The sequence below is a fragment of the Gadus morhua genome, chromosome 18 (assembly GCF_902167405.1).
Source record: "Gadus morhua chromosome 18, gadMor3.0, whole genome shotgun sequence".
Lineage (NCBI taxonomy): Eukaryota > Metazoa > Chordata > Actinopteri > Gadiformes > Gadidae > Gadus > Gadus morhua.
In genome coordinates, this window is record NC_044065.1 from 8,600,546 (window position 1) to 8,612,640 (window position 12,095).

General features: G+C 47.8%; 1 protein-coding gene across 1 annotated transcript; it reads right to left on the reverse strand.

Moving 5' to 3' along the window:
* Positions 1-122: 122 nt before the first annotated feature.
* Positions 123-11,928, reverse strand: LOC115531538 (mitogen-activated protein kinase kinase kinase 14). The gene is made up of 16 exons (XM_030340884.1): positions 11,668-11,928; positions 9,297-9,745; positions 9,013-9,088; positions 7,671-8,583; positions 7,144-7,278; positions 6,929-7,058; positions 6,356-6,484; positions 5,799-5,903; positions 5,233-5,396; positions 4,826-4,976; positions 3,556-3,692; positions 3,068-3,413; positions 2,453-2,553; positions 2,029-2,149; positions 1,544-1,644; positions 123-1,356 (listed from the first exon to the last, which is right to left on the reverse strand). The coding sequence occupies exons 2-16, from the start codon at positions 9,559-9,561 to the stop codon at positions 1,186-1,188; spliced, it is 3,045 nt and encodes a 1,014-aa protein (XP_030196744.1). The 5' UTR covers positions 9,562-9,745; positions 11,668-11,928; the 3' UTR covers positions 123-1,185.
* Between the last annotated feature and the right edge of the window lie 167 nt (positions 11,929-12,095).

Genomic DNA, 12,095 nt, shown 5'->3' on the forward strand with positions numbered 1-12,095 from the left:
TACGAACAGATAAAGCACTCCACAACACAAATTATTTTTGTGTGTTACTCTTGATACTTAATAGTATTTGGCTGCAAATTTGGGAATTCGATTTAAATGATCAAATAAAAAAAATCAATCAATAACGTTTTACCTCTTATCTTTAATATTGCATAAAGAAACACTGGCCTTCATGTGATGAACAACAGGAAGTTAAAAGTATTTTAATGCTTTTATCCCCAACAAACACATTTTAAGACTTGCTTAGGTCTATATGTTGACAACATTATAATGCTCATAATGATAATTACCTGGACATTCCAGGACATGGTATTTTATTATAAAATCCATGCACACAGGCGATTTCTAAAAGTACAAAATATCTGCAAATTTAATTTTACAATGTAATCAACTATGTACAATTCAACACTCTAATTTTGAGCTACTTGACATATGGGCAGGAACGGTTCGGGAATTTATGACTCCCTGAGCATAATTAACCAAACTAGGCTCACGAGACCATAAAGTTATTCAAGTTTGCATATCGCAAACTAGATCAATATCATCAATATCAGCATGGCCTTAGCTTGCCAGCAATTGATCTCTGCATAGGGGCGAATGCTTCTATTTTGTCTGAAATGCTCTTGCTCTCATCGCCCTTGCCGAATACCACTTAAAGTAAACCAAAAACATCTTCACCGCGTAGAATAGCCTTCTGTGCAACCGTATGTTTGTCATTTAACATCGTTATTCAGTCTATATCAAATAAAACGTTGTTCATTGCTCTATTATTTGGGGTATTTCTGGGAGAGGCTTTCAACAAGCTTGTGGCCAGAGAATGTGAACTTGCAAGATCAGGCCGGTCTCGCGAGTCTACCCCCAACATATACAATACAAACATCATAGTCAGTCACATACAAAACAAGATAGCAAGTACCAAACACCGCTCATTCAGATACTTCGGTTTACTTAACGATCCCCTTGTGGCACTTTAGTCAGCTTGTTTTTATGAATCTTTCTTAATGTTTAAAGGCGGGCACTACAGTGCTGTAGCGATCTAGCACCAATGTGTAGCACCCTGGTTTCAAAAATGGTCAGACAGGAATATGCACAATTGTCCGTTCATCATAATGGTCGCCTGGGTCACGGCCAGGAGCAGCTCTATGGACGGACGGGCACTGCATATGGGTCAGGTGTTGGAAGTTGTTAAAGTGCGCCTCGAAGGTCCAGCTTCCCATCATTGATCCTCCAATACCAGCGAGGACATCGGTCGGGCGCCGGCACACAGCGCAGCCACAACCCTGACTCCTGCACTTCCTGTTGGAAGGACACCAACTTCCTGTCCAGCGTCTCCAGGGTAAAGGCCTTCACTGAGATCTGATTGTAGGACATAGTGTTAATATCAACCCCAGCGCAACACAGTTTCATGCGTTGTGAATTTGACTCAAGGTGCTCGCGTGTTTGCATTCATGAATTAAAAATGCAGGTATAAATGAATAATGATGAATTAACGATTAGGTACATAAACAATACTGGAATGATCATGATCACTTTGACCTCTGACCTGGTCACTGATCCCTATGGCAACATGGCCCACGTTGACCCGCCGGCGTTCCCGGATCCTCAGGCATGCTCCGTGAACGTCCTCGATCCAGATGTCGACACCTGGAGAGATAGAGCACTTAGCCATGATGGTAGCCCTGTGTTAGCTACCCCTGGGTTGCTAGCCCTTAATGGCTAACCTTGTGTAAGCTAGCCCTGTGTTGCTGTCTTTGTGTGGCCAGCTCTGTTTAAGCAGGACCTGTGTTGCTATCTCTGTATTAGCCAGTCCTGTGTTGTGAGCTTTGTATTAGCTAGTTCCTACATGCACCAGTGCAACCATCATTAACATACTGAATAATATTTGTGTGTGTGTGTGTGTGTGTGTGTGTGTGTGTGTGTGTGTGTGTGTGTGTGTGTGTGTGTGTGTGTGTGTGTGTGTGTGTGTGTGTGTGTGTGTGTGTGTGTGTGTGTGTGTGTGTGTGTGTGTGTGTGTGTGTGTGTGTGTACCTTCAAAGCAGTGACTGGACGGCTGATTGGCTGACAGCATCCATTCCATATGTCCATCGTTCTGGCTGTTGTAGGAGGAGAACACTCCGGAGCTCAGATCATCAGACCAGCGGTCCGAGTCCTGCCAAGCAGAACCAGTTTAATGTTGGTACCATCTTTTGCATTAAGTTCTACCACCCAGCCAATGGTTAGAACCAAGAAGGTTCTTTGTATCATCTTATTTTTGTGCAATGTCTAGGTGCTCTGTTTCTATGTTTCGTCATGTTTTTTGTGCAATATCTATATGGCTGCAAGGCTCCCTTGAAAAGTGGCTAAAGGCCTCAATGGTACTCACCTGTAAAAATGTCGGTTAAAAAAAAAGATGGCCACTATAGGTGATAAGGCCCATTTCAAAAATTACATTAGTGTTTGCTTCCATGAATACCTGGTCGGACATCTGTGACGAGTCGGTGCAGCTCAGACAGGATGGAGGATAGTCCCGAGGTTCTGGCGAGAGGTTGACCACTGGGTTGTCTGGAGCAACATCTAGTCGGCACAAAATAGAACATCACTAGAACTAGATCTAGTAACCATAAAAACATTTACTCACCACTAGAACATATGGTCAACAGTATAATATCTGGTCAACAAAAGATATAAACTAGAAAATTATCTAGAGATATATAATCTAGTGAACGAGAGATAGAACATCTTTTGTAATTTAGGGGAGGAGCTATCTTGCCGTTCAGGCTTTCATTGTCTCCACTCGCAACCAACTGATTCGGTTGACCCAAAGTCAACACATCTTATCCTACGTTTTTAAAACTTTTGGCATTTAATTCAAACTTTTGACCAGGATCAATCCATAGCATTAGCTCACAAACTACATCACGTTTTCCTTTCATATACCATCGATATTAATCTATATTTTTCTTATTATTATGCTTCCAAAGCAGGAAAGGCATTATCCTCAACATTAAATCCTTTATACTGTTTGTCCCACTAACTGAGTGAAGATGTTCGTCAACGTGTGCGCATGTATGTATAACGTCTGTCTCACCTTCTCTGAGGTGTGTGAGCTCCGGTTCAGATCCCCACGATGCTCGGGTCCTCTGCACACCGCTCCTCAACAGCGGGAAGTGTTCCCTCAACGCACAGAACATTCCTGGAGAAGAGGAAGACTCCCACTCCTCCTCCTCTTCCTCCTCCTCCTCCTCCTCCCAGTCTCCCTCATAATTCCTGTCTCTCTGAGTCAGCACTCCCCTCCTCTCCCAAAACTCCTCCTCTCCCATGTAGATGTCCACCTCAGGGTCACAGTCCGACCCCCACCCAAGGACCCGGAGGGATCTAGGGTGGGGGTCCCGATCCTCCTCCTGATCCTCATCAGAATCCAGTCCCGACACAGCCTGAGATAAAATACACTTTATTAAACCCTCGAAGGGAAGCTGGAGCCCACAGCATGCATGAATGACACATGGGCAACAAGAATGACAGGAGACAGGCAAACACATACGTAATGAGTAACAATATTATTATTATCTTCACTACCTCCTCGTATTCACTGCTGTCCTGCTGTATCGCCGCAACCCTCCAGGGGCTGATCCAACACATGGGGGCCTGGGGGGGCGGGGCCTCCGTGGGGAGAGGGCCGGATCCGGGGAGAGATGAGGGATTTAGGCCCCCCACTGTGGATCCAAAGGGTTCCCCGTTAAGAGATGGATCTGCTAAACCCTTGGTAGGACTAAACCTGCCTAGAGGAAGGGCTTTACGTAATAGCCATGTCATATTCAGTATATACACTAGAACACACACACACACACACACCCTTGCACGCACACACACACACACACACACACACACACCCTTGCACGCACACACACACACACACACACACACACACACACACACACACACACACACACACACACACACACACACACACACACACACACACACACACACACAAACTAGCTCATGCAAGTGTCCCTGTAAGCGTGCAAAAGTGAAGCAGTTAAGTCTAGCCTAAGGGTTAAATTTGTTTGACTCCAAGTCGAAGGGTGCTCCTCAATTCCTCAATGTCCTCAGTCTACCCTTAGGCATTCTAGAGCAAGATGAACCCTAAGCCCGACACACTACTTTAACCTTGTCCATTTGGAGAAACCTACCAGAATATGCTAGATTCTGAATGTGTCAGAGCGAGAAAAATGTCAGGCTTCCCTCCAAAGCCACTCCTCCAAAACATGTGACTAGCTTGCGAGCTATAGAAAGCTGATTGCACATGACCCGTGAGTGCAAGAGCACAGTGTGGGCAGGTACCTGTGTAGGTAGGTAGGTAGACAAGTAGGCCATACCATCATTTCATTCGGGCCGAACAAATTTATTGGATGGTCTTATTCCAGGCCTGCTTCAGCCACAGATATTTTAGTGATCAGGTATTTAATTTACTAATATATATATTGATTGCTGTTAGGATGTTGGGAGAATTTAAACAAATAAGACTTCTAAAATATGTGGCCTTCCCCAGCTATAAAGGTGACATATTATACCACCAGGTGTGAGTACGTCCACATAGATGTATGACGGATAGATGAGCAACGCTTTTTACAGTCAACTGGGTAGGCTGGTAGACTGATCTATTCAGCACACATCTAGGTGGACACGCCCACTTGTGATGTCAGAAGAGGCTGTTTTTCAAAACGGCTTGTAGCGGCTATTCACACTCACACCTTGTGGTATAGTATGTCACCTTTAATGACATGCAAAGTCACTGAATGACCAACTAATGAAAAGTGACCGCAGAGCCAGCGGCGCCTCTGACCTGCTCGGAGGGCCTTGGTGGTCTTCCTCCTCAGCTCGCGGGCCGACGCCCGGCGCCCGGGATCCTTCCGGAGCCCCGCCCTCAGCAGCCGGGCGGTGAAGTGGTTACAGCGGGACGGGACCTCCCACAGGGGCGGGGGCTCGCTGGAGATCTGACATCACAACAGACAACACGACATCACCACCAACTCTGTGACGTCTCATCAGAAGATCGCATGAACGAAACACGCGTGACAAACGCATCTTGAACATCGCAAACATCACATCCTAAACCCATCTTAAAGATCACAACAAACATGTCAATGGTCACAAACATCAACCACCTGTCAAAAATACATTTTGTTTGGTCGGTGAAGGACACACATACAGACCACAGTCGTCCTATCAGGAGTGAGGGGCGTGGCTCACCTTCAGACAAAGGGGCGGGGCGTAGTAGCGGACCCAGGGCGGGCATCCGTTGAGCATGTGCAGTAGCATGCAGCAGCTGCTCCACACGTCCGCCTTGCAGCATCGCTGGTCCCCTCCGGCCACCTCAGGGGCCATGTGGGTCTCGGTCCCCGGGAAGGCGGGCCCTGGGGCCACAAACATAACCCAACACACCATCATCATCATCATCATCATCATCATCATCATCATCATCCTGAGCTTTGGATTTCATTCATTTATTACCTGAGTTTCATACAATGTGTGATTCCTACTAGGTTATCCAATAAGATCATTTACCAGCCTATTCTTCTGTATTTTACTATACTGTAACATTTTACTCTGCTGTACTATTATACACTACAATAATAGTATCAAATATTTTATTTTATTTTAGACTTACCGACGGTTTTTGTGTGTGCTTTATTTATAACATGCATGTCCTCTGTTTTCCAGTGTTAAGTCAAGCTTCTGGTCTGGTTCTAGTTTGGTTCTAGTAGTTAGTTCTGGTTTTGTGCGATTCTGGTTTGGTTCTGGTTTGGTCTGCTCACCCCGGTAGGTCCTGGTGCTCTTCCCGTTCTGATCGCACCTCTCTGACAGACCGAAATCACACAGGAAGGTGTTCCTGCCGTCCGCTGACAACAGCACGTTGTCCGCTGGAACGAAACCGGGACACACAGACGCATTCATTTCAGAGGACTGGTTCATTTCTTACAGAAGGTGATAGTTCCGGTGTGTTGACACTAGAGGGAGGTGTGGACAGCATTTTCTCCACGGTGCTTTCTGACCGTTACATGCATCAGTCCTCACAATGCATACGAATGGAGAATGTGTCTTCATAATAACGATAGTTATATTATTATAACTCTAGTTCTATGATTGTAGGCGTAGCCGCCTAGGCTTCGCCTTATGGGCTTGTCCCGGGTGCGTGTACGGGACAAGCCCATAAGGTGAAGCCTGGAGGGCGTAGCCTACAGGAGATAGAACCTGCCGGCACCTCTGAGCAAGTTGTCCTATCTGTCTGACATCAACAGGTGATACAGTGAAAATAAACGATGAGAAATGCCAGTAAACCCAGTGCGTAGTTCATGGAGGTCTGACGGCAGACCTTTGATATCGAGGTGTAGGATGAGGCGCCGGTGCAGGTGCTCCAGAGCCCAGAGCACCTGCCGCAGGTAGTGGAGGGCCAGGTCTTCAGGGAGCTTCACCCGCTCCTTCAACACCTGGGCCAGACACCCTGCAGGTAAGAGACCAAGGGGGAACCAGACGTCAAAGGGACCCTGTATCACCTCAAGGCGTGAGATGTGCGTACGTCCTCACAAGCCATCACAAATGGGACTGTACACCCCCCCCTGATGACAGATAAGATCAAGGAACCAGGCTGGTGTCTGGGTATATATCAAGTGGACTGTGCCAACTGTTTGGCTGGGTTTTGAGTGATCCAATTGGATCATAGGTGGACACTCCCACTTGTGATGTCAGGAATGGCGTGGATTCTGAAATGGCTTGTATTGTAGTGCTTAGGCGTTAGGACACTCTGACACTGTAAGGCTGGACACCATCAGCCAGCTTGGCGACCATCAAGCTGAGAGTGGCCGGTTCCAAGCTCCTACAGCTATAAATATAGCTTGTTGATGTTTTTAATTCAAATAAAGGTAGATATTGGATTAGGAGGGTTCACCTGGCTTCAGATCCATGAAGAGGACCACGTTGGGGCCCTCACTGACCGCCCCCAGGAGCCGGACCACGTGAGGTGAGTCCAGAGCGCTCCACGTGCTCAACTCCTCACTGCTGAAGTGCCTCTGGGCAACCTGAGCACAACCACTAGCCATTATAACACACACATACACACACATATATACATAGTATAGTTCCATCCATCTTCCGATGCCTCACCCTCTTGGCTGCACACTGGAAGCCAGTCCTCCGGTCCTGGATGCAGACCACGTCCCCATAGGAACCGTTCTGGATGTGGCGGAGGGAGTCGTACTCCAGACCCTCCCGGTACATCCAGCCGGCGGGCTGCAGCAGCTGGATGTCACATGATTAACAAGACAGGGCAACACTGTTAATCATGTGGGGAAGGTTCAGATGTTACAACAGAAATAGAAAAGTGTAAATGAGTGCAAATCACCGCCGAATAACTCTAAATACATAAATACTCTGTGAACAGAATACAGGCCTACGGCTGGCTTAAGGGGTTTGGAGAGGAATAGAATAAAATAATGCAACAAAATGAACAATTTGTTTTTTTCATGTCTATAAATGAGCTGTATAAATGAGCTGCCTGGTTGTATTTTTGGAATAAATTACACATAATATACAGCAGCCATTCAGGCTTTTCCCTCTTTGCAGATCTACTGCAGTTGCCCGTTGACATTCTTAACAGGGCTGACGGGCGTGAAAGAGGATGTTTGTCTTACGTCGTGAAGCAGAATCCCCTCGTTGGCCTGTTCGTCTGCGTCAGTGCACTCATGCATAGGCTGCTGTTTCTCCCGCTCTTTGAAGAACGGCCAGATGAAGCGGCTCTCCGCCCGGGTCACCTTCCCTCGCAGCTCGGCCAGCAGTCCCTCGCCGACTCCCCCTCCCACCTCCGCTGCACACGTGCACTGAGACCCCACGGCGACGCTGGCGCACATGCAGCCGGCGTTGCCACTCCCCCCTGGGTTCTCCGAGCGGTCGGAACAGTCCGGCACAGAGCCGCCGCCGCTCGAGTCGGAGCCCCGGCTCCAGCTCGACGAGGTGAACTCTGCTTCCGGCTCGTCGCTGGACCACGAGGCCCAGCTGGCAGATTCTCCGCTGGCCGTAGGAGCGCAGGCGGATTCAGAACCTCCACCACCTCCACCTCCGCCGCCACCTCTGGGTCCCAGGGCAGAGTCAGGGTCCACAGAGTTGTTCTGTCCTCCTGTGTGTTCAGCGTCCTCCTCCTCCTCCTCCTCCAACGTCAAACGCTTCAGTCGGACCGCGGCGCGGTAACCGTCGTCCCCGGACGTCGCAGCGTCGTCTCCATGGCAACGATGATGGGCGGCGGCGGCGGCGACGACGACCCGGTCGGTGAACTGGGGAGGAGGGGGGATGATGCCGCAGGGGAGCGACGGGGTCCACGTCGGGTCGGCGGCGGGGCTGGCTGTGCCGTGGCCGGGTCGCGGACGGAGCCAGTCGATCTCTTGCACCCAGAGTCCCTGGATGATGGGGGGCTCTTGATGGTTCTCCACCAGGCTGCGTCGGCGCCAGGGTTTCCTGCGTGGTTTCCGGCAGGGGTGGCGCTGGTGGGCTGGGGGGCAGGCCTCGCCGTCCGACTCGCTCAGGGGGGCATGTTTCCTGACCGGTACGGGCCTAAAGAGGAGAAGATGGAGTCAGTGCTTCAGGGTTTTGATAAAGCACACTTCAAACAAAAGGCCTGTGACAGTGCTTAACACAGGCAGGAAAAGACTAAAAGACACAAGTCAGAAAGACAAATGTCAAAAAGTATCAGTACATATAAAAGTTCAGACAAAGATAGGTTGCAAACAGAAAGGTTTGAAGATCGCACGGAAACGAAAGACTATAAACTCAAACTCAAGCAGTTGAGCGGTTCATACCAAAGAATGGTTTCAAAGGTCTTTATCTCATTGTCACTAACAGTAAAACATCTTCTGGTGTGTCAAGGGATATCAATATTTCATAAAGGTCGATCCTCTGGTGAACCTGACGCATCCTCAGTTCCTTTACACATCTAAGGAGCTCTCTGTGTGTGTGAATGGCAGACGATTGTGATCCCAGTACCTTTGTTCGCTGAGCACCAGAGCTCTGGGGAACATTGGTTCTGTGCTGCTGGGGCTGAACTCCTGCAACCCCTCTCCTGTAACACAGAGTAGCCATCGAGAGTCTCAATGTTGTTGCTTCAATATGACTTTCGTGTCAAAAGTCACAAATCGCATTGAGGTGTGTGACCGAGGTCAGAGTCTCCATAAGTACACTCCGTTAACTCCAATCTAATCCACAATACATTGATGGGCTGCTTATATTCGTGCGCTGACTGAAGACGTCAGCAAGGCCCTGCATCTCACCCTCGGCCTGTGCCACGATGGAGACGTAGGGGTTCTTCTGGAGGGCTCCAGGCCACTCCGAGGTCATGTCCTGGGCGGTTCCTCGCTCCAGAGCGCGGCTCAGCTGTGGTCGGATGGCTCGGGCCAACAAAGAGCCTTCCTCCTCATTGGGGCCCTCCCCTTCCTCACCCGCCGGTCCTTCCTGCTTCTCCAGGAACGTTCTCCCAGACCCCCGCTCCACCACCAAGAAGGGGCTGTAGGAGTTGAAGAGCCTGGGGATGGCCATCCTTCTCCAGTCCTGGGTCTCCTCCTCCTCCTCCTCCTCCTCCTCCTCCTCGTCTTCAAGACCTCCTCAGAGCGGGATCTTCTCCTCTTCCTCTGCCAGACCTCCTCAGACGTCCTCAGACCTGGATCGTCTTCGTCTTCTTCTTCCACTAGACTAGGCTAGATATTGATACTCCTTCCACCTCCTGGAAGACATGGAGAACAGCCAAGGGTAACTGTAATTATATAATCTCTTATCCATCGAGCTCTTCATCTGTCCAAATATCCAGCATTCTGACCATCTGTCCATCTATCTGAATGTTCCATATATCTCTCTATCTATGTGTCCAATAATCCATCCATGCTTCAGTCCATCTATGCATCTATCTACTACCTGTCTACTCTATTGCCTTTAATCCAGTATAACCTTTCTTTTACCTCATCTTTATCTCATCTTTTAGTTTTGTGATCCTGATTGCAGATTGATTCATTGCATTGTGGCAACTTCTAGCCAACATTATCATTGTTATCACTGTCATTATTATTATTATTACTATTGATACTGTTATTATCGTTGTTTCAAATGCATGATTGTTACTTGTTTGAATGTTTGTTTTTTGTTTTATCTTTGTTTTGTTTTATCTTTATTTATTTTCCATTTTTAGCACTTCGTTCAACTGTTGCTGTTTTTTAAATGTGCTTTACAAATAAATGTACATTTACATTTTACACCTATCGTCCATCCATCTGTTAATCTATTAACCTGTCCACAAATCCTTGTCTGTTCGTCAGTCCATCAATCTATCCGTTTGTCCATCCATCTGTCTGCCCGTCAAAACTTTTCTTTACCAAGTCAGGAGTAGAATCTTTCTGAACTGATTGGGCATAAGGGAAGCTGGGTTAACCCAGATGAAATCTGGAAACACTCAAAAGAGTGCCAGGTAAGGACAGGTTCTCAAGAGGTTAAATTGAGCTCACAACAACTTAATCACCTCAGCAGCTGAAGAAATCTGTATCCTGTTCACCTTTGCTTCAGGAGGACAGAAACGTATCACTTGGTAGTAAAAAAAAAAGATAGACAAGCCACAGCAAGATGAAGTCGTCTCTGAATCCCCTTAAATAGAACTTGTGAAAAGACTTTCACTCGTCACACATTCTTCACCGTGCATAAAGGGCGTATTTAGTTATGGATGTGTTTGATGTGGTGGTGTATATAATGTGTCTGGCTTTGAATGAGCAGCAGGCAGTCTCTGTGCTAGCCACCATGGTGGTGCTGCGGTGGTATAAATAGAGTCTGAGCCAGCTCATATTGGCTGGCTCAGCTGTCCAAGTCTCTCTTCCTCAACACCCTCTGTGTTGACAGGCACCCAGCAACCAAAACAGAGAAACAGGAAAGCGACTCCTTGACAACCGCAGGCCACCGTGGAAAGACTTCTGGTCCGCTTCTAGGACGTTTTGAGCCCAAGGAACCGAGCGACCCACTGAGCGCTCTTCAATGGTTATGTTCTCGACTTAAATATTATTACTTTATGTGTTTGTAACGTTCTTCATTACCCTAATTTATTGAGGACCACAGGAACACAAGAGGCAAGACCCTCTCCTTTTGCACTTTGAAATTATGAACGTTATCTTACATTGTCCGACAGTAGAGACGATTTAAAGTAAGATTATGATGCAGTCACAGCTGATTCGCTCTTAAAGACAAGGACCAGAGTTGAAGAGACTGAGCCGGGTTCAAAGACAGACCTGAAGCCTGAAGCCTCCATCTGAAGCTTCCATCTGCCTGATTGCCTGTGACCTACGACCCTGAAGTTATCGGACCTCCCACGACAGAGTGTTGTAACGGATGTCTTTTAAAGGTCAAAGGTTAAAGGTTGTAATTTAAAGCAGTGTTTACAAACTGTTGCAGTCCTCTGTACCCCCACGACTCCATCAGTATGGCTCAAGCACCCTTTCAACCCAACACCAAACCATAAATGCTTACTTTGAACTAATATATTGGAATCATTATTACAATTGTAGTCTGTCCGAGAGATGCTGCTGAGAAGCTGAGGCATACTTGCTTACTAACTTTCTGGTCTTAACTGAATTGATCAGCAACAAACAACATATACTTTTATACCCTTACCTGAGAGTCTGGCCGTACCCCCTGCTAGGCCTCCTGTTATGAGGGTTCTGGGGGTTCTGAGGTCCGCTGTGAGCCCCACATCGACCCCTCCGTTGTGAGGGTGCGTTTGTTTTTTCTGTCTCCAAGCTGACCTGCCAGCTTCGTCCCGATTGGTCATCTGGGTTATGAGATCTGGGACTTCATTCTGTCCTCTGCTGCCACCCACACACATACCATAAACACCCATGCACCCACACACACACACACACACACACACAGATACCAATACACACACACACACATCACAAACAAACCTCCACACACACATACAAGACACAATTACACCCCACATATACACTCGACACACACACCCCGTCCAACACATACATACACACACCCTCCCCTTGGCACCCACACAAATACCGAATACCCCTCCACCCCCCCCCCCC